The sequence below is a fragment of the Protopterus annectens genome, chromosome 3.part0 (assembly GCF_019279795.1).
Source record: "Protopterus annectens isolate FY-2018-M chromosome 3.part0, PAN1.0, whole genome shotgun sequence".
In the NCBI taxonomy this organism is placed as follows: Eukaryota; Metazoa; Chordata; order Ceratodontiformes; family Protopteridae; genus Protopterus; species Protopterus annectens.
In genome coordinates, this window is record NC_056731.1 from 718,709,859 (window position 1) to 718,734,107 (window position 24,249).

At 38.3% G+C, this 24,249-nt stretch overlaps 1 protein-coding gene across 1 annotated transcript in view; it reads left to right on the plus strand.

Annotated features, from left to right (window-relative positions):
* The window catches only part of LOC122796911 (ATP-binding cassette sub-family A member 13-like), a 3,979,956-nt gene that overhangs the window by 415,836 nt on the left and 3,539,871 nt on the right, over positions 1–24,249 (plus strand). Inside the window, exon 8 of the mRNA XM_044065669.1 lies at positions 1,567–1,636. Coding sequence (XP_043921604.1) covers positions 1,567–1,636 — 70 coding nt within the window. The remainder of the gene's footprint in view (positions 1–1,566; positions 1,637–24,249) is intronic.

The following is a 24,249-nucleotide window of genomic DNA, read 5'->3' on the forward strand; positions in this document are numbered from 1 at the left end:
TTTTAATATACATCTTATCATAGTTTAAAATTATCTTAATAAAAATACAACTTTCATTTTAATTCTTTGGCCTTCATTATTGAAAGCAATACTGTCAAGCCCTAACACTAGATTATTTAAAATGCTAATACTTCTTAGAATGTTTGTAACTCTAAAATTTAGATTGAATGAGTTACACTGCCATATCTATTTACTAACAGAGAATGCTTTTTTTTCAGCCAAATAAACAAATATTTTAATTCAGGTCCTCGCTTTTTAAGAGGCATTAGTTGTCCATTTACATCTGTTTCATTGAAAAGGGTTTTGTAAGTGCCAAATTGCATTTAGGCCTCATTAGATATTGCAAAGGTGGAAGATTCTCCTGCACCATCACATGAAAATGGTCTATTGTTGTAAAACAACACAGACAAAACACCTAATTAAATATATTTTGTAATTAATGGACCAATCAAATGAACACATCATTATTGCAAGTTAAGGTGACATCGACATGGAAAAATACTTTTTCTGTTTCTAAATGTACAACACATTCATCTCATGAATATAACAAAAAAACACTCTAACTATTATATTTAATTTTACCTTATCTTTTAATATGGTTAGACCCACGATCATGTCTACATTTATTAAAACACTACTTTAAATCATTAACAATTTACATATTGAGCAAAATTTCAATTCCACTTTGTCAGCTACAGCAGCAATCATTAATAAAATGTTGCAATCTGCTACAGGTGTAAAACTGATTTTACTAGACTTTATAAAGAATACGTGGTGTACAAAGGCTTTCCATTTGTCCTTAAATAAATGTCACTTTATTTTCCACTGTCTGTGAAATTTAGTACATTTTTTGTATTTAAGTTAGTTGTTTTAGTCTTTCTATTACCTCTTTGGTTGTATTAGGTTGTGGAATCTGTTTACAAATGCATTCTAATTATGCATATTACCTTGAATTCATTGCATTAGACTTAACATTGCTCCTACCTAAACTATTGATTATAATAACAGTTTATTACACATGTATGTCTCACAAATTACAGTAGTTAAGTTTTTTATACTTTATACTTAACAAATAATCAGCAAATAAAACAAGTTTTGAAATCTATATATTGATGAGTTTAAGACAATAGCTTCCTGGGAGATTAATGTGATATATGCATCTTGCACTGACAGGTTATTATATTTTTTCTTAGAAATGCAAACTCAGCATGATCTAAAAATTTAGAAAAAAAAAGATGCAATACAATAACTGTACAAACTAAGGGAGTGCAGAGCCTATACTGTATCTATCATATGAAAAGTTTGGCATTTTTATTATAATTTAAGGATCTCCCATAAAATTATTTTCTTTAATACGGCTGTATGCTTTGTGTGTGCATGCCCATGTGTGTGTGTGTGTGCATGTGTATATGTGTGCATATGTGTGTGTGTGTGTGTGTGTGTGTGTGCGCATATGTGTGATTATATAATTATTAGTTGATATGGACCACGATTTTTACTAACAGTAAAGGACAGATAGCTGCATGAAACTTCTAACTTCTTTATCTTTTTCCCCTGTAATTGCAGTGTCTCCTCTCTACCACAGCATTCAGCCAGGGAGTGTTCTTTCTGTCATTCTTTGAAGGACAGCAAGCAGGTAAAACAGCATATAACTTGTTCAGCTCTAGTACTAAATGTGTTATAAGACTACTCAGAAGCGCGCTTGCAAATTATTAGGCTGTGTAATGTATTTTGAATTATGCCTTTCTATTGATAGTTCTTCTCCACTTTGGGGGAAATTTAATAATGAAAAGTATTCAACTTTTTATTTGGAGGACATGTATTGTATGGCTAGACTGCAGAAACAGGTACGCAAATGCCAGTTCTTTGAAGCAAAAAACACAAAACTGTTTTCATATAGGTCTCCCAACACCTTCAAGCCATTGTTCAAAGCCCCATGGATCTGTATAATCAACTCTCAGGGGGACACATGATTTCTCCATGTATTACTGCCTCTGTTTTTTGTGCCATTGTGGTTTCATAGTTCTCCAGACAATTTTTCTACAGAGCTGCCTTTAAGGCAAATGCAGTGCTCCCCAGAGGCGTACACCTCCAAATACTAGACTGTTTGATTCTTTTGTGCAGCATTCCATTACAGAGATATAGATAAAATAAATAAATAATACACAAATAAATAAATAAATAATCAGTAGTCTCTGTTGTGAATTTAGCCTCAAAAAAAGCATTATTGTAAAGTGGCATGCCCTTAATGGATTGTACGTCAAAAAATAAGGTTGTAAAATCAGTTACGCTGTTCTGTATACATCTATTTCTATGAGCTAAGTTACTAAGTAAATAACAGAAGAATGATGCTTCTTAAAATAATCAGTTCAAGGGTAGGTCCCTCTGCATAATAACAAATAAGATGCAAAATATTCTTTGTTTTTTTTAACTTTATAACTCATTATCACTGACCATCAGCTTCCACCCTCTCCTGTTCTCATTCTCCGGGCCTACCATACCTGCCTTAGCCACTTCCACATTTGTGGCTGATGAGGAGCTTGAGAATGCTGGTAGAGCATTGTACTATTACCCATTAGTGGGTTTTTCCTAACTCACCCCAATAACAGCCTTATGAGTTTCACTCTAGATGTTTTAGGAAATGCACGTGTATTTCCACATGTTAGCATCATCTCAGCTAAGTGGCATACCACTTGCATTGTGGAGCTTGACAGGTTCTTCATGCTGCTATTGCAGTGAACAAGACTGCCCCCCAATCCCCCTGCACCCCGGGTGGTTGAATCAGGTCTCCTGACTCGTTCTTCCAGGGCCTGTGCTACTAGTCAAACACAAATTATGTGGGATGCAACCTTAGGGTTAGGTAACATGCAAAATAGCCTTATTAATTTGGTCAGCATCATGCTGCTGGGTTGGTGTAAAGAACTGAAGCCCTAACTACAGCCCAGCCAAACCAGGTTTGATTAGCAGCTCATGTGACTAACAGAATGGCAGAGAGTGATGGGAGTATTCTCCCTTGAAGGAGGGATGGCCCTCATCAATGATTCTCTGAGGGGTGGCTTGCTTCATAGAAGAGAGCTGCCTTCAGACATTGTCAAAAAGCGTGCAGGTGGGGAAAAGGGAAAATGGGTAGGGCATTTGAAAAAGGACCCCCCAAATGGAAGCACAGATGGCTGAGCCCATAGGATGCCCTTATTATCTGTGACCCGGCCCAGCAAATACAGTCATAGTCCGGGAGGTAGGAAAATGGCTAGTAGACTCAACATGGATGTGGATACTGGGGGCTGAGACAATACCATGAGGTCCAATGGGACCAAAAAAGAATTAAAAAAAAAATAATAATAATAATAATTTGGATGCCATCTTCTTCCCACTTCAAAACTGCTTTTCCCTAACATTTTTTAATCATCCTACTCTTTTGACTGTCAGAAGAGAAGTACTGAGCATTAATATGAACAGTTTCTTGTTGGAGGACAAAGTTGTAAACTCTGCTTTTTTAACTGCTACCTGTCTGACAATAGACAAGAGTGCAAATAATATACTGCAGACTTGTCATGTGGACATAGTAAGTGACCTATGAGGTAGAATGTTCTGATTTGTGATTATTTGTGTTCCATTCATTGTATCGAGTCAAATTCACCAGGGGTGAGTTTTCAAGCATTTCACTGAACTGAACCAGTTAGGATGATATTTTTTTTGGTGGTTGAACTATATGTTTAACAAAGTGCACTTGTCATCATTCACTTCACAGTGTTAACTTGCTAAGTGGGTGATTTAGGCTTAGGGTTATGGGACAGGATGATAGACTTTGGGTTAGGGAGTGATCACAAATTAAGATTTAGAGAGTGGAAGGGGTTTTGGACTAGGGAGGGATCTGAGACTTTTGGTTTAGGGAGTATATGGGGAATTTTACAGTTAAGCAGTAATCTGAGAATTTACTTAATGAGCAGGAGGAGGCTTGGCATTATAGAGCAGTTAGGGAGTTTGGATTTAGGAAGTGGGAGTAGAGACTCTAGGAGAGAGAGCAATTGGGGAATTTAAGTTTAGGGAGCAGTAAGGAAAGAAGTTAGGTTTTGTGGATGAGTTTTGTGGTTACAGCTGGGTTTCTGAGAGTACTATATAATATGGCAAAATTGGATTTTGGGAGGGTTGTATAAGATGGGAGACTCAGGACGTAGGATACTTGGGATTCTGGGTGTTAGATAGCTTTTGATTGTTTTTATTGGGGCCAGACTCAATAAATGTTCATCAGTGGAAGAAATTTTGTTTTAATGATATAGATCAGATCATTCAAGGACTTATTCCATGTAATTTTAACCAAAAGCAGTTATAACGTGATTTTGGCATGCTTGTAATTCAAGTTTCATTTCTAAAAGGGATTAATTATGTCCTTGAAACCAGATGAGGACATCTGGGCTACTTCAGGCTACTCAGATTACCAAGCCATCTATCTTCAACCTCTTTTCCCATTTTTTGCACATTGGGTTGGTGGGTGCACATGGGGTCAGGATAGCTCGGATCCATTGTAAAACAACAAAAATTATAAAGCATGTCTCTACATAGTTTGCATTACACAGGCTGTCTACTCACTCTGGCAGGTAAACTTGAAATGTACATATCATCCATACTTTCTGCAGAAATAGTTTCCCTGCCGTATTTTCCCCTTTACCACCATATTTCCCTGGTTCAAAAATATTGTTTTAAAGAATCTTCCTTTATGTAGTTCACTTTTGAGACTGAATATATATATATATATATATATATATATATATATATACACACACATACATACACATTTCTAATATAGGAACTGCACATGATGTTAAGAAGAACATGAGACATACTTTTAAATTCATGGTCCTGAGGGGCAATATTTCCCTCCAAATAGAACAGGTTGAAGAAAACTGGATTGCAGATCTGCAGGCAAATAGATTACCAGGGCTTAATAGTGTTTTACCACTGAAGCCTGTTCTTAGAAGGCTTAGACCCTGAAAATCAGATTGATTGGTCCCTCTATAGGGTGCGTGCTGTATTGCATTTTTATTGGTTGAATGTGGTTTTTAAATAGGTTTGTGTTTTATTATGTTTTGTACTTGGATTCGAAAAAGATTTGGATTACTCGAAAGTGCTTATCCTGATTATTAAAGATTTTACTTATACTCTGCCGTGGTGGAAACTTTGGGTTTTGTTGCTGCTGTATTTGTTGTCTACCAATTTGGTCCTTCAGTTCTGCTACTCCTGGTTTTGTTTGTGTGTGATTATCTGCACACTGATAACAGATATGATCAGACTGTATCAGTTGATTTGTGAATATGACTTTTTGCTGGGTCTTTTGTAGAGGTCTTCCTTTCCAGCAATGATAGTGAGGCAAAGTTCAGGAAGTTTTCATGCCCAGGGAATGAAGCTTATTCATACGAAAGCATGCCATACAATCATGCAGCAGCTGCAAAAGTGCGCCCATCTCTCACGGCCACAACTTCTTCTCCTTGAAGCACCTTAATGAATGTCAGGAAACAGCAATGAATATTGCCTGCTACACTGTTAGCAAATGATTTCCAATTATATTCTTGACAATTTCACAGGAGCCTCCATTAATAAGACTGGTTGAAAGAAATGCTTGTACACTGGTGGATGGAAGATAGACCCATTAGGAAAGGCCTTCTTTGTAGGTCAAATTATATAGCTTAATGTGTTCATAGATTAGTACTAGACTAACTGCCCTTATGGGTTATTTTAAGCCTAGCCAATTACTATGTGAGAGAATCAAACCCTGCAACTTATGTTTGTCAGGCAAATACATTAACCATTATACTCCAGAACAAAAACCACAGCGAAGGACCAACAGCTAACACAAACAGCTTTATTGGAGCAGTTGAGCACTTTCTTCCCTTCTGTGATAAGGGACTTCTTCAGAACAAAATTACAAAATACCCACACAAACTACTAAACCAGCCTTAAATAGTAAACTACTAATTACACATCAATTAATTCTTAAAATGACATATCATATATTGAAAAAAAACAACATTTTATATAAAACATGTATCCAATATAATTTGAAAATATGAGCAGATAATACCTAAAATTACTGAAAATATTATGTTAGATAAATTATATTGTAAAAAGCAATGTACCAATCCCCTGAATAAGAAATTTAACCTAATATATGTCTTAATTTTAATATGCTAGATAAACTAATAGCCTCATTGATACCTGGATACAGATATCCAAGTGGACATCTAGGCATCTACCTTGTGGATCTTTAAACAAATGTTGGATCACAAAAAATCTAAAAACATGGTCCCTACATTTGTTAATATGCCTTGCTAATGCATTAGTTTGACTGTTATGTCTGATGTCCAATAAATGTTCACTTATTCTGTTCTTAAAAGGTCTAGCAGTCTTACCCACATAAAAAACTAGGGCACATTAAACACTTAGCTACATAAACCACATTAGTGGTACTACAATTGAAATGCCCATTGATCTTCAATGTTTTTCCATTTAACACAAAACTGCCCCCAGTTTCTAAAATATGGGGGCAAAAGTTCCAGTGCTGACACTTAAAATTCCCTTTTCTTCTATGCATGCTGGTGTCCCCATTTATCTTAGTACCTTCCATTATATTTTTAAAAGACCTATTAAAAATAATTTTGGATCCCCCCCCACTTTCTGTGCTACATTGACATCAAATTGTAAAATGTCCCAATTACTAAAAATAATTTCTACAATATTCTGAACATTTTGATTAAAACATATAATAAACCCTAGTCCAATGTTTGAATCCATATTCCCCTTATTTACATTATTACCATCTTTACCAAATATCAAAACTGGTTTATAAAAAACATTTGGTCGTTTATGCACCACTTCCTGACTAATCTCTTCAAGTAGGGCATCTGGATATCCTCTAGCCTTAAACATATTTAAAATAAACTTTAACTCATCAATAAATACTATGTCCTGGCTCACCATCCTGACTGCTCGAACCAATTGCCCATTAACTATAGACTTTTTCTAGAAGGATGGGTGTGCATTGGTAAACTCTAAATAAGAGTTTGAAAAAGTAGGTTTTCTATAAATTTTTGATTCCACCACATTGTTTTCAGTAATAAATAACTATGCATCTAAATAAGCAATGTTTTTCTATTATGTTGATGTGTACATTTTAAAAAAACAACAGTGTAGTTTATGTATACATAAAACTGCTCTAATTCCTGCTCACTACCTTTCTACAAAATAAACAAATCATCTAAAAACCGTGTGCAAAACAAAATATTGGATTGGAATGTACTCTGCATTACATACTGTTGTTCCCAATAAGACATAATGTAGTTTGCAAAAACGGGGATGCCAGCAGTGCCCATAGCAACCCCTGTTTTTTGCCAGTAATACTGACCTTCAAAATATAAATAATTAATCTGAAGCACCACTTGCATCAGCATTATGTATACATTAATATTGTCCTGATCATATAGGCCAGTATTAAACAATTGGGTCTCTAACTACGCTAAACCTTCTACATGTGGGATGACCATAAACAAGCTAACCACATCAATGGTGACCATGATTACACTTTCATCAAACTTTATTCTACACACTTTGTCTAAGAATTCCTAAGAATCTTTACTTATATATGGAAATGTTTTTAATCCTGCCTGTAATTTTTTATTCAAAAATTTGCTTATAAAGCAAGATGTTAAGTTGTCAATCTCGCCTTCATTCTTGCTGGATGGGTTCGGAGCCGATCCTCGGCTCTGACTCGGCACTTGCTAAGCTCGAGAGCTAATTTTACCAGCTCGAGGCAACCCTATATCCCATGATGCAAGGCGGAGATTACTCAGATCTCGTTTGCCGCTTCGCTAACGAGGTGCCTTCTTTTACCAGCTCTTGGTAAGTGAACTTTTCAGAGACTTTAGTCTACCCCCCTTCAATTTTATATATATATTATATTTGTATTAGTTATCGACTCACCTTAGCCCTATTTCCGTCAGTGTTCCCTTCTTCTTGACTAAATATTCCCTTGTCCCTAGTCAGGCCTTAGGCCTTCCCCTCCCTAAATTTTTCCTGTCAGGGATTGTTTGTGTGTGACGGTGTGTTTTCCCTGGTTAATGTAATTTAATTTAATTAAATTAGATTATTTTGTTGGACTGAGTTTTTTTTGTGTGTGATTGTGTTACTGTTGTTCATCGACACAGTTATGTCGAAGGACACTAAGGTCTCAGGCTTCAAGAAGTGTGACTCGTGCTGTCAGAAGATGTCTCTGACAGACAGTCACACTTCTTGTGTTTATTGCCTGGGATTTCAAGACCTGCAGGACTCTTGTGCTATCTGTCATGCTTTCAGCCCAAGAGTCCTGCAGGAACGAAAAAATAAACTTATATTAAGGGGCTTATTAAAGCCCGAGAGCTCCCCGACTAAGACGGTGCCGGGGAAGCCCTCGAAGCCTGTTAAGCCTTCGGCTCAAGCTTCCAAGCCATCTGCTTCAGGTCCTTCATCACCAGGCTCAAGATTGGCTCCGGCCGGAGCCGATCTTTCCATGTCAGTCTCAGTATCAGCTCCATCCGGCGCCGATGCTACCAGATCCAGACACTCAGTGTCGGCTCCGGCTGGAGCCGACGTAACTTCGGCTCCGATGGCTCCATTGATCTCAAAAAAGAGATCTCGATCCCCTTCAGTGGAATCCATACATTCGGCTCCGAGATCACCTTTGCTCGGAGCGGAGCCATCGAGCCGATCTTCTCGGTCATCCAGGCTATCTGATCACGACCTTGAGAGAGTGGTGAGTAGACTATTAAAGTCTCAGGCATTGGCCCAAATACTCCATAGCCCATCTCAACAGACAGTAGCTATATCACATCCACCGAGCATTCCTCCTCCGACTCTCTTACAGAGTTCGGAGACGGAGCTCCTCGGAACCGTACTGCCAGACTTCGAGCCGATACCACCCCTTCGGCTCCATCGCCCTCGGCCCGATTTCCTCCTTGAGACCTTCATTGGAGGGATCCGGGCGTCTAGTCTCTCTCGTCGGCTCCGGGGGGGCGAGTGGCATCGGACCCTTGTCCGACCCCGTTCTCCCTCTCGGAGCTTCAGCGTTGGTGAGCTCGGCCCCGAAATCTGCCTCGGAGCCTTCCCTCTCAGTGGGGCCTGGGGTTCCTATCTCTTCGGAGAGGGAGCTTTCTGGTCTCTCTGACGGGGGAACCTTCGAGGTGATGAGGAGTGTACTAGCCCCTGGGCTTAGTCAACGGACAGTTCCATCAGCTCCTCTCACTACAGTGCCTGCTGACGTCTCCTCCCACTCTCTTGCTCCCGGACCCAGAGATCCAACGCCTCAGGTTTCCCCATTGGGAATATCTTCCTCTTCCGAGACTTCTCCTGATCCGTCAGGAGAACCCCCGCATAAGAGGACATGTAAGAGGAAACATTTAGACTCCCCTGAGTCTACTACATCAGATACTGACTTGGATGAGTTGGAGGGATCTCCAAGGTCCTCCTCTGAGGATGTCTCATTTTCAGACATCCTTGAAATCCTGAAACAGAGGGGGAGCTGGCCTTCCCTTAATCCCTCTGAGGACGAGTCAGTATACCTGGAGGCGTTCGGATCTCGACCCTCCACCTCCTGGGTGTCTCCGCCTTTCGACCCTCTCATGGAGGTAGTGGCTCAGAAGGCATGGATGGCTCCTGATTCGGTGGAACCTATCCCTAGGAGACCTTCAAAATTTATCACTGCCCCACAAGATAGACAATATTTGACAAAGGGTGTCCCAGTTGATGCCATGGTGGTGGCTGCTGCCACCAAGAAGGAATTAGCTGATCCTTCAGTACCTGTCCATCCTCCTAATAAAGATTCTAGGACTATGGACAGGTACGGTGTTTGATTTTCTTCAGTGACTTTTGCTATGAGATCGCTGAACTACTTATGCCACTTCACCCGACTTCAAAGAGACGTTCTTAAAGAGTTGGGAGAAGTTTTACAGGATCCGTCAGCTGCTGGGTCTCAGGATAAGATTAGCTCACAGCTAGGAATCCTTAACTCCATTGCTAACTCCTCCGTGCGGCTCATTTCTTATGCAGCCGATGGAGCGAGTAGGGCCCGAGGCACATGAGTGGCTTTAAGGCGTCAGTCCTGGATGCGGCTTTGTAATTTTTCAGACCCCTTCAAGGCGTCTTTCACAAACTCCCCCTTTGATGGCTCGACCTTGTTCGGTCCTCAAGTGAAAGACACTTTGACTAGATGCTAACAAGATGGCAAGACTCTTTCTGCCGTAGGAGTCCGTTTCTCCACCCCTTCTAGACCTTACCCCAAAGGACAGAAGGGAGGGAAAATGTGGTTCCGCAAATCTCAAGGAGTCACGCCTGACGCACGAGGTCAGTTTACCCCCAGAGGCAGAGGGGGTAACAACAACAGATGCCACCCTAGGGGCAGAAGGGGTCCGCAGAATCAGGGTAGCAGAGAGCCTCTTTCTGACAAACCCTTCCAGCATCCCTGAGATGTTGCCCGATTGTCCGCCTTCGGAGGCAGTCGGGGGAAAACTATCTCTGTACCCAATAGCCTGGCTTTCCCTTTCTCAAGACAAATGGGTACAGTCAATTATATCTGAGGGTTACAAAATTCCCTTTATTCAAACCCCAATTCAACAAAAGGGAACCCTTCCAGACGTTCCACCCGGTCTAAGGGAATTAGCAGTACTAGAAATATTAAAACTGCTAGTAAAAAGAGCCATCCAGCCAGTCCCAGCGAACCAAATAGGATCCGGAATCTACTCAAGATTCTTTTTAGTTCCAAAAAAGACAGGAGACTGGAGACCAATATTAGATCTCAGCAAACTCAACAAGTTTGTAAAGAAATCAAGATTCCGGATGGTCACGCTTCAGTCCATTCTGCCCTTTCTGGGCAAGGACAATTGGATGTGCTCGATAGATCTTCAGGATGCACTACCACATAAAAATTCACAGACTCTCCAGAAGATTTCTCCGCCTCGGCTGGGGACCAGTCACTTCCAATTCAGAGCCCTGCCCTTTGGACTCACTACAGCCCCCAGAGTGTTCACCAAATGCATGGCAGTGGTTACGGCTCACCTGAGACGTCAAGGATTCCAGGTGTTTCCATATCTAGACGACTGGCTCCTCACTGCCACCACCAGGCATCAGCTTCTCCAAGCCAGAAATTACACCATTCACACTTGCAGAGGGCTAGGAATTTCTATAAATTTCGAAAAATCTGCCTTGTCACCTTGTCAATATATTACTTTTATAGGCGCAAGATTGGACACCGTACAAATTTCAGCAAGGTTGACAGACCAAAGGATCTTGGACATTCAAAGACACGTCCAAGTGATTCTATTCAGCAAAAAAATTCAGGCCAGATTTGCACTGAAAGTACTGGGTCTTATGGCGGCTGCCATAACACTTCTTCCCCTCGCCCGCTTTTACATGCGGCTTCTACAATGGATGTTATTCACCCAATGGTGATTTCAACAACTTCCCATGCGTCACTAGATCATAGTAACTCCAACTTGCAAAAGACATCTGACTTGGTGGATATCGTCCCCTCAAATCCATCAAGGCAGACCATTTGTTCCTCTTGCCCCGGTTGCCACGGTTACATCGGACGCCTCCCTGATCGGGTGGGGGGGGCATTATCAGGGCAGAATGGTCCATGGCACTTGGCAACCTTTCGAGTACCATCTGCACATAAATGTTCTGGAGATGAGAGCAGTGCTTTTAACGTTGCAAGCCCTCAACGACTCTCTTCCCCTGGGAACTATTGTAGTCCAAACGGACAATATGTCCGTAGTGTGGTATATAAACAAACAGGGCGGAACCAAGTCCTATCCACTGTGTCGAGAGGCTCTCAGACTTTGGCAATGGGCAATCTCCTCTCACCGGTTTCTGATAGCAATGCACATCCCTGGGAAATCCAACATCATAGCGGACAGATTGAGCAGAGCTATTCTCATGCCTCACGAGTGGTCTCTCAAACAGTCAGTGACGGAAGAGATTTTTCAGAAGTGGGGTCTTCCTTGCTGCGACCTTTTCACTACACCTCAAAACAGCAAATGCCCAGACTTCTTCTCTCTCTTCCCCCTTCCAGGCCATCCCCCCAGAGACGCTCTAACCCAAGATTGGCCCCGGGGACTTCTTTATGCCTTTCCTCCTTTTCCGCTGATACCTCAGCTAATTCAGAAAGCAACCACTTTGAGAGCCAAGTTGATTCTCATTGCCCCTTATTGGCCTCTACAGATATGGTTTCCGGTCCTACATCATTACCTCTTGGTACAGCCATGGCATCTGGACCCGTCCCAGATCTTCTGACCCACCAGTCGGGTCAACTGCACCAATCCATACCCTCTCTCAACCTCACTGCTTGGTTGCTCCACTTCCATCCTTAGCCAGGCTTCCTATGATTTCTAATCCTGTACGGGATATCTTAGTAGCTTCCCTAAAATCTTCTACCAGAAAGATTTACACTAGTAAATGGCGACGTTTTTCTTTCTGGGCAAAAGCTAGGAACATAGACCCCTATACTGCTCCAATTCATTCGGTATTGGACTTCCTAGCTGACATTTTTCCCTCAGGATCCTCTTCTTCCACAGTGAAAGTTCAACTGGCAGCCATTTCAAATTTTCATATAGGCTTTTTGCACCACAACATTATGTCACATAAACTTTGCAAGGCATTTCTTCGAGGTATCTTTTTATTGAAACCTCCGATTAGAGACCCCCCACCACAGTGGGATCTAAATTTAATTTTAACATCCTTAATTCTTCCCCCGTTCGAACCTGCAGCTGCCTGTTCTTTGAAATTGCTTTCTTGGAAGACACTTTTTCTAGTTGCCATTACATCTGCCAGAAGAGTATCTGAGCTTCATGCTCTCTGTGTTCGCCCTCCCTTTCTAATATTCCACAAAGACAGGGTGTCCCTAAGAACTAATTCGTCTTTCTTGCCAAAGGTGGCATCACAAACTAACCTAAATCAATCCATTGATCTTCCAGTATTTTTTCCGAACTATTCTGATAGAGCTGAACAAAAGTTACATTATCTCGATGTTCACCGTCAGCTCAGATATTATCTGGATAAGACAAAAATTTTTAGGAAATCTGATCAACTATTTCTATCCTATGCAGAGAACAGGAAAGGCCTTCCAGTTTCTAAGGTAACTTTATCTAGGTGGCTGTCTTCTGTGATCACTTACATTTTTCAGCTCAGAGGCAAAGAGTTGGTTTCTAACCCAAAAGCCCATTCTACCAGAGCTCTAGCTACATCTACAGCTTTTCAAGCTAGACTTCCTATAGACACTATTTGTGCAGCAGCCACATGGGCCTCTCCTCATACCTTTGTTTCACATTACAAATTAGATTTGGTCTCCAGAGACAGAGCAAATTTTGGTTCCACCGTTCTCAAGAGTCTGTTCCATTGAGCCACCCAGGATAGAGGTGCTAGGACGCTGTCCCATCCAGCAAGAATGGCGAGATTGACAACTTAACATTTAGAAGTTATGTACCTACCATAACGCTCCATGTTAGTTGTCTTCTCTCGCCTTCTTTCTTAAGCCCCGCCTCCATCCCCTAGCCTGGTCAGACCGGAAGATTATACATCTTCTATTAAGACGTTATTACCTTTTTCTAGCTGTTCAACTCCTAGTGTCATTAGATTATGTTGATCCTTTCTAGAGGGTTATGATGTTATTTAGTATCCTTTTTCTTCCTCCTCTTAAGTTGGAAGAAAATACTGCTATTTCTTTAGCTACCAAACGAGATCTGAGTAATCTCCGCCTTGCATCATGGGATATAGGGTTGCCTCGAGCTGGTAAAATTAGCTCTTGAGCTTAGCAAGTGCCGAGTCGGAGCCGAGGATCGGCTCCGAACCCATCCAGCAAGAAAGAAGGCGAGAGAAGACAACTAACATGGAACGTTATGGTAGGTACATAACTTCTAATTTTTGATCATTTACCATCAACTATAAGTCTAAACTGTGGGTCCCTAAGTCCCTTATGGACCTTGGGAATTCCAAATATATTTAGTACCCTAGGGTACTTATTATACATGTATGCATGCTCATCCTCGATGATTTGCCCTTGGCACAACATGTCATCTATTAACAAGTAAATTTTCCTATACATTACATGTATCTCATTAAGGGAACTCTCTGTATAAGACCCGTCTAACAACAGGGTATTAATCCCATTCAGATAATCCAGCCTTATTCATAATAACAATTCCATTTCCTTTATCCGTTTCATTAACCGTATATTAATGTCCGTACCAAATCGTTTAGCAAACTTTCTTCACCCACAGTCATATTGGTTTAAACATGTTCTGTTTTAACTGATAGAACCCTACATATATCCTTTTCACATTTGCTTTCAAACAACCTTATTACATTTTTATACCACACAGAAACGAAGAAAGGTATTCACCACAAAAAAGGCCAGGAACCACTGTGTCCACTGATTAAAAATTCAGGTGTTTAATACAAACGTATTCACTTCAGTAGTATACAAACAGCGAATATATTCTCCTAGCGCCTCGGCCAAAATAAGCCTTTACAGAGTAAATTAATTTGAACACTTCACCATTTTTATAGTTAAAAACTATCTGCATCACTTGATTAGTATTATACAATTAATAATCAATTATTTCCTTAAAGAAACATTGTCCAGTATAATAAAAATTAAAAACAAAATGTATGTATTTTAAATAAAACGTTTCCAGTTGCATTCTCTATTCATACCACACGGCTGTAATGTAATATATTTTAATATTAAAACAGACTCTTTCTTTCTTAATAAATATTTGATTGTATCCTCATTTGCAAAATTTAATTTAACTTGTTCCAATACTGTGACTCGCAAACCACTCAGATCTCCCTGATGCATTTCATTAAAATGTTCTGCTATGGGACTAATGCTTTTATTATTTTTAACATCTCTTTTGTGTTCTTTCACTCTATCACCTAAACTTCTTTTGCTTTCTCTTATATAGAACATTTTACATGGACATGTTATTGCATAAATAACACCCACACTTCTACAATTAAAGCTGCCTTTTGTTTCAAATTTTAAACCATTGATATTATCAAAAGTTGGTGCTATGTGTTCACAAATTGTACAATTACCACAGGGTTTGGTACCTTTAAACAGTAGTTCTTTTGTCCTCTTTTCTATAGGTCTTTTATATGTACTATGAACTAGAAAATCTTTAAGGTCCCGTCCCCTTTGATAAGAGAATCTCAATTTTATTTCTTTAAGGGAAAAAAACCTCTCTCTGAATTATTTGCCAACAGTCCTTCAATAACCTCTCCTGCTTAACAGAAAACAATGTATATTTAGATACATAGAATACATTTTTGTCAGGTGCATTTTGTATAGTAGTTCTTAAATTTCTTTCTCCTTTTCTATAATTTATATTAATGTTTCTTAAATATTTTGTTATAATTCTCTTGAAATATACACTTATTATAACCTCTGTTTTTAAACATGGTAATTGCCTTAGCAACCTCCTTTTCACAATCTTGTTTATCACTACATAATCTATTAATACTTAACATTTCCCCATAGGGGATAGAAGACAAAGTGTGAGGCGGATGGCAACTAGAAGCATGTAACATGTGGTTTAACTGATCAAATTTTTTATATATATTAGTTTTGATGTTACCATCTTCTAAACCCTCTATGGTTATGTCAAAATAATTTACTACGCTTCCTTGTTGTAACCCATCAGATTTAATAGAATATTTATTGTTATTCAAAAATTCTATAAATTCTGATATTTCACTTTCTCCACCCTGACATAAAAAATCAAATCATCTATGTATCTATAGTATTTCTTTACATATTTCCTATAGAAGGGACTTATGAAAATATGTGTATATTCCATCAAACCCATGAATAGGTCTTTTTTGTGGTGAAAACCTTATTACATTATTTAAAGGTGGATTAAATTTACTGGGTCTCCTTAAACACCCATTACCATCCCCATTACCTTCACTTTGGGAGTTAAACCAGACCTTAAAATTCAATTTCCTAGTGTAACTTTTAAGGTCTATCAAAGTGTTAACTATCCTTGTCTTTCTAAAGGGCACCCTTTAGCCAATACATTTACATGCGCAGTTCTAATTTCTTTTGTAGAATAGCTATAAACTTTAAAATCGTTTCTCTCATTTTGAATGACAACAGGTTCAAATGCATTTTCAAAGTTCATAATATCACAACTTTGTATCATGTCACCATTGTTACCTGTAAATTTATTGACTGAATTGTTCACATTTAGTTGAAAATTCAACAGAAAGTCACTATCAAAAGTTCCATCTGAAACATCCTATTGCTGACGAAAAACATTCAAATTAGTATTGCTCACCGCCATCCCATTGTCACTATAGCATTCGTTTTCATTTATAGTCAATACGCTATGAACGCCAAGTGAACCAAAAGAATTGTTAGCAGGAAAAGTACTTACAGACTCCAATAGGTCCAAGGCCATATCCATCAAGTCCTCCGCTGTTGGCTCCTGTTCCTGCTGTTGTTGTTTTTCGGCCACACCCCCTGCACAACATAGTCCCGATAAGTTTTTGGCAAAAAACGAGGCTGTTGCTCTTTCTCCTTCAGTCTCTCCAAATGCCTTACACACTCCTTGTTCTGAAAAGGCTGTGAGGGATTCCTTGTCACTTTATAACCTACCACATTTGATGTCATTCCCTCGTCTGAATCTGTTCCCTGATTGGCCTTTTTTCCTCATTATTGACGCATCCTGCAGAAAGTGGATACACCTTCTTTTTTGGCGTATTCATTCAAGTCTCTTTTTATTTTGTTAGTTTCACCTGTATAAATTACATTGCAAGCTGATGTCACATTAGAAAAAGCATTGTTGTAAACTGTTTGACTTTGCATAAAGTTAACATCATTTTGTATGGTTTGATTTAGATCTTCCAAGTCCTTTGCCATTTTATCGGCTGCTTGCAAATTGTACTTAACCATAAGCCTCATCATTTGAAGCCCTGTTTTATCAAATAAACTGTGTAATTCATTTATTTAATAGTTCAACATTTCCATTCGGACCCATTGGAGTATTTCCACAATCTCAACCCCCGTGGGACCAATTCCATTTCAATATTTTTCTGTAAATATGATATTTCTAATTGCAATTTCTTATATGATAACAGATTCTTTTCAAATACCTTTATTTTATCAACAGTGGTGGTAGTTTCAAGTTGAGTCACACTTCCTTGCCTTCTTTCAACCCCAAATACAAAAGTATTATTCTTCCACTGTAAAGGCACTTGGACATTACTGTTCAACTCTTCAGTCCTAACGGATGTATCACCAAGCATATTCTGCTACTGCCTTTTGGGACCATTTGGACCACTGTAAATAGGTGTAGGCTGAGTTAGTGGGTAGCCAAGGCTACCAAACAAGTCATTATTCCCCTGTTTTTCAGTTAAAGTTTGTATTTGGGCTGTATGGGCAGCCAGTTGTTTGATTTGCTGTAATAACTCTAATATATCACTATTCGTTGTACCTGCCACTTCCATCTCTGCAGAAAGACCAAACTACTGCCAAATGTATTCCAATAAATCCAGAACAAAAACCACAGCAAAGGACCAACAGCTAACATGAGCAGATTTATTGGAACAGTTGAACATTTTCTTTCCTTCTGTAATAAGGGACGAACAAAATTACAAAATCCCCACACAGACTATTAACCCAGCCTTAGATAGTAAACCACTAATTACACATCAATTAATTCTTATAATGACATACCATATATTGAAAAAACAGCATATTATATAAAACATGTATCCAATATAATTTGAAAATATGAGCAGATAATACCTAACATTACCTAAAATATTATGTTAGATAAATTATTAACATCCATTAGAACTGAAGGTCCAGATAGCAAAGAAGATGCTGTCAAGCTAAGAACAAGATTTAAGGAAAGACCTGCTTGATTTTATACAGCTGGATAGATATATTAAGATGAAATAAATAGATTCCAGAAAGTAAATAAGACCCCAAATGGGAGAAGACTGGTAAGACAGATGAACACAATAATCGGGACTGTTAAGAGAAATTCATGTCCATCCATCTACACCCCTTTTTTCCCATTTTTGCACATGGGGTTGGGGTGTCACTTCAACTGTGACAATCATCTACAGCCAAAGTTTAAACCACCGGGTGGCTAGCCCTGCCATTATAGTTCATCCATACCACACAGTCTCATACACACTCAGACCTACAGCCAGTTCTGACTGCCAAATCCACCTACTACATGTCTTTGGAATGTGGGAGGAAACTGCAGCACCTGGAGAAAACCCACATGAACACAGGGAGCTGACTCCACACAGAAGGAGTGTCAGCCAACAATTGAACTGGGGAAGTTTTTGCTGTGAGGAGACAATGCTAGCCACTGTGCCACTGTGATGCCTAAAACTGAAAACACAAGAGGTTCCACCAAGATCTGAAATCATATCACTGGATTTAGAGTCCAGAGTGTTGACCATCAAACCATGGCACCACCTTTTTTATACTGTGTGTTACTTTTACCACATTTATTTTTCAAAGTGTTTTTGATGATCTCTTGCCTTTTTTATACTTCTTGTCTTAACTGGTTTATCGTTTTCTCTATTTGATGCTTCCGTTGTGACATTTTACTTGTTTTCTTCCTCCTTTCTTTCCTTTGTTACTCTTGTGTTTTTGTGGAAATTATTTATTATTTGCTGTATGGTAATACATTCTATTTATTCCTGTTATATTGCATGAATTTCTCTACTATAAAAAAAAATTCATGTGATGTAACAAAAATAAATATGAAAAAGGCAAGAGTTCATCAAGAATACTTTGAAAGATAGATGTGGTTAAAACAACATACAGTATCAAAACAGACCAAGATTTATCACACACTATTACAATGTTCTTTCAGCTGTTCCCGTTAGGGGTCACCACAGCAGAGCATATGTTTCTATTTCTTCCTGTCCTCTGCATTTTACTCTGTCACACCAACCACCTGCATGTCCTCTGTCACCACATCCATAAACCTTATCTTAGGCCTTCCTCTTTTCCTCTTACTTGGCAGCTTTAGCCTTAGCATCTTTTTCCCAATATACCCAGCATCCCTCTTCAACACATGTCCAAACTAACACAATCTTGCCTCTCTGGCTTTTGTGTATAAAGGGCTTATTTAAACAACTAGAGTACAACAACAGTTGTTCTGATGAAGTCTGCCTTTAGACAGATGAAAGCGCTTAACTACTGTGGATATCGTATACTGTTTGTACAATCTTGAGGTGACATCTACATCTTCGTGTTTTATTGGCTTTTATTAAACTGTTTGTTCTAAGCCGTGGAGTGGAGTGTCTACATTTAGCCTTCTGTGCCTGCTTTGGGTGTATTACAGTTGGTGGAGCTTTTTTGCTGTCTTTTACTTTGTTGAAGTCATGGAAGGTGATAATGTGGAACCACAAGCAGCTTTGGACAGAAGCGAGATTTCTAAAATCCAGGCGGAGATTAGTGAATTAAGAGCGGAGATGTCCCGTCTGGTTGAACTGGTAGGACGTATCTGTTCAGTTTTGGGTTCCGTTGAGACTCGAAAAGCGGAGCACCAGCAACCGGAAGTGCCTGTAGGGCTTGGGCTGGGCCTCGCTGGCAGTGATGTGTATAGTGGACGAACAGTCAACAATTCGCAGGATGACATACCTAACGGACAGAGGCGAGGTTCGTTGGGGGAAGTACGCTCATTCCACGAGCACCCTTTAAACTGTAGCAAGGGTTTAAATTCTAGTAAGAACTCATTAAATGAGTTTACCTTTGATTTCAGCTTGTTCCACGTTCGCGATGATGCGGAGAGGACAGGGGCACGTCCCAAACGCCCAGCGACATTAAGAACTTACACTGGTACAACCAGGACACAGAATGACATTCTAAAAAGTAAAGTTAACCGTTGTAATGTTTCTAGCCCTAATGTTCGAAAAAGTGGGGGAATATATAATAGTGGTTACGCAAACGAAGTGAGTAAGGAAAGAAAAAACAGCAAAAGGACTAACAAAAATGTTACTACTGACTTTTTGGATTATTTTTTAAACGATGGTTATGATTTCTCTAAACATAATATTAACGATGAATGTGATACTGTTGGGCAGAACGCTAAGGAACACAATACATTAATAAAAGATAAAATATATTTATTTGGTAAGAAATTATTATCAATTAAGAATTTGAAAATAGAAAATGCTTATTTTACTAAGTGTATTTCATTGAAAATAGTTCCTAAGGGAATTCGTTTTTTTAAAATACCTATGGGTGTGGATGTAAATAAGCATAATATGTGTGAATTTAATGCATTATTTGACAGTTTTGGCTTTAGCTACATGAATTTATTGGTTAAGAATAATGATGAGAAATTGGCTCTGTTGGTACAAGAAGTTGAGAAGTTGAACCATGAGATAGTACATAATGATGCATTTCCCAATTGGGGTGAACTACATGAAAAACAGTTTGCTGTAGCTGAACAAAAAGCTACTACTATTTTTAATAGAAAAAGCAGAAAAATAGAACATGATTTGGACCAATATTCCAACAATAGGGCGTACATATGGCCAAAGGTAATGTAGTTGGTGATAGTGAAAGACTGTTTAGAAAGGAAGATAGGCAAGAAAAACAGGAGACAAATTTTCGAGGGGGCAGGTATTTCCCACCACAGAAGAATCTACACACCCCAAGGAATTGGAGAATGAGATAAACGTGCAGGAAGTGGGCATTTGTTTTAATACAGGTGATAATAATTTTAAGGATGCAATATCAGTGATGGATGAAAAGGCAAACTCACCTAGTGCATTTGGGACTATATCATGTTCTGATGTACATCAGACTACTGATATTCATAGTTCATTTGGGACACCTGAACTAGTCATGACTCATAGTATTACAGCAGATAAAAAAATAACTACGTACAAAGGCTTTAAAGTATTTAATTATACCAGTACTGCTATAACAGAGGAATTTTGCACTCTTTTTGCAAAAGGTATGAAATATATACCCACTGTTAAGTTTAATTTAGTTGATGTTATTACTGAATTTAAATTATATTGCCGTCGAATGAATCTAGCTGTCCAATTTAACACACAAGAGGCAGACAAACAATTTAGTGAACAAGGTGTTCTTAAAAAGAAAAGTACATATATTCCCACAAGTAATCCCATTATAGCTAGTTTTGAGAAAATGGCCAGCCAGGATATATACAATTATTGTAAAACACACAAAACGGAAAGGAGCAATGATGATAATTTAACTGATGGTGAAAAACAATGTTTGGAAACTCTCACCAACAGTAAGGATGTGAGGATTATGAAGCCTGACAAAGGGGGAGGTATAGTGTTGTACCCCTTAATGGATTATATACATGAAGTTTACAATATATTGTATAATTCTGGCAATTATGAAGCCATTTCTTTGAACGAAGTGAATATAGGGTATAAGCGTATAGACCTAGCTTTAGAAGAATATTTGATTGACCATAGAATCACAAGCGACGTCTATCATTATCTTAAAGTTGAACATCCTACCCTGGCCACTATTGTAGGGATTCCAAAGGTCCACAAAAACTTGGATAGTCCACCTTTCAGACCCATTATTTCGGGCAGTAAGTCCAAAACCTTCCTTATGGGGGTAGCCATTGATAAATGGGTGAAACCAGTATACAATAATATACCCCATTTAATTAAGGATTCTTGGATGTTCCTTAGTCATCTGACACCGCTGTTATGGGATAGGCACCTCACATATATTACCATCGATGTTGTCGACTTGTTTTCCTGTATCCCAAAGGAAATAGGATTGGATTATTTTTGTAATAGTCTTAGAAAATATTCCAACTTGGACTGGGATAAAATTTGTTTGATCACTGATATGATGGGACTAGTGATGGACCACAATTATATATATTTTGAAAATGAATTCTTCAAGCAAACTAGAGGCGTTGCTATGGGAGCATCCTGTGCCCCCATATTCGCCAACTTAGTTATGCTGGAGTGGGAGACTACTTTTTTGTTTAATTGTGAGTTCTATAAGTACATAGTTTACTACTCAAGATTTTTGGATGACTTGTTTATCCTTTGGAAAGGCCCACAGGAAATGATTCAACCTTTTATTGACTATATAAATAGTACTACCAATTTTTTAAAATTTACATTTAATACAAACAACCAGGGAGTAGCATATTTAGATACTTTTATTAGTCAAAGTGAAGAAGGATTTACCTCTAGAATATACAGGAAGGAAACGTTTTCCAACGATTATTTAGAATATAGCAGCAACCATCCTAAACATATGTTTAGAAATATATTCAAAGGGCAGTGCATACGGGCGGCCCGTATGTCATCTACCAGGGACACAATGGTGAAAGAGTTGGCAAACATAAAATCTATGTTTGAAGATAGAGGTTATCCTGTGCAGTTATTAAATGATACAGTTAGGTATGTACAAAGAGAGTGGGGTAAAAAATATGTACCATTGTTGGGTCAAAGTTTCAAGACAGGTTCTGCACCTATACACAATCTGAAAACAGAAGGTTTCACTTATAGAGTATGTGTTCTTACATATTCTCCAGTGGTTAGTAATATTGAGAACATTATCAGACAACACTGGAATCTTATTACCATGGACGATAATTTAGTGCAGATATTAGGGATTGGGCCTAAATTTGTATATAAGACGGGATTCAACCTTAAAAGGATTTTGGAAACCAAAAAACATCAGGACACGGTACAAATTAAGGGAACAAAAAGATGCGGAGCATGTAATCAGTGTAGATATATAAACGAAACATGTAGATTTAAATTGGACAACTTTAATGGTACTGTAATCAAGAGTATGGCAGGGAACTGTCGTACAAAGTATGTGGTATATATCGCCACTTGTTGTTATTGTCCGGCGTTTTATATTGGAAAGACGGAGAGACAATTGAGACAAAGGATATATGACCATCTTTATTCTATCAGAACCAAAAACACGAAAAATGCTTTATATAAACATATTCTGAATAGTGGTGACAAACATCAATTTAAATTTACCATAGTTGATCATGTAGACGTAACAGTGCAAGGGGGAAATTTTAAAGTATTATTGTGCAAGAAGGAGAGTAAATGGCAGATTCTTACAGATGCCACCAGACTCCCAGGATTGAATGATTATATTAGTATAAAGCCTTTTTTAAGTATGGGATAACTCTTGTCACAAGAGTGAATTAACGTTCAGTGTTTATTTGTTAGTAGGACATGTAATTTAACATAGTGCCTAGGATTAGGAACATCTATTATATTCATATATATTTCATATAGTTCATAGGAAAATTATGTATATAGACATTGCTTAATGTTTGTCCACATATATATATATATATGACTTAAGTGTCAAGACATTTTTCAATGCACATTTTTAAAGTATATTTTTTGTATAATACAATATATATTTTTGTAAATATGCATGCGTTTTTAATATTATAGTATTTAAGATAATAATAAAATACAATTTTAATTAGAAACTTAATTAACTAAATGTATATGGGAAGGATGTTTTGGCGCCAAAAGGGCTTATTTAAACAACTAGAGTACAACAACAGTTGTTCTGATGAAGTCTGCCTTTAGACAGATGAAAGCGCTTAACTACTGTGGATATCGTATACTGTTTGTACAATCTTGAGGTGACATCTACATCTTCGTGTTTTATTGGCTTTTATTAAACTGTTTGTTCTAAGCCGTGGAGTGGAGTGTCTACATTTAGCCTTCTGTGCCTGCTTTGGGTGTATTACAGTTTTGTGTATAATAAACTAAAAATATCAGCTCACGCAGAACAACTTAGAAAGTATACAGATAAATATGAAGGACATGTACAAAATAAGCTAATTCTTAATGATCCCAAAAAATTCTATAGAGAACTGGGAAACAAAGCAAAAGGAACAGAAACATTACAAAAAAAAAAAAAGAAGAAACAGAAATATTTAGGAGAAGTATTTATGAAGACTGGCTGAATATAACAAAAATGCTGCATGGATACAAAAACAGTAATGAGCTATAATGTAGAGGAAATGAAGTGTGATTAATTAAGAGTGGAAAGAGATTAAGACAAAAATAAAAGAATCCCCTAGCTGGAAAACCCCAGGACCAGATGAGGTACCTAACTTCTTGTTAAAAGAGTATTAACATCTTTACATAAAAATATAGCCTTGAGTAACACTTAGTTCTTTGCACATCCCGAACAGA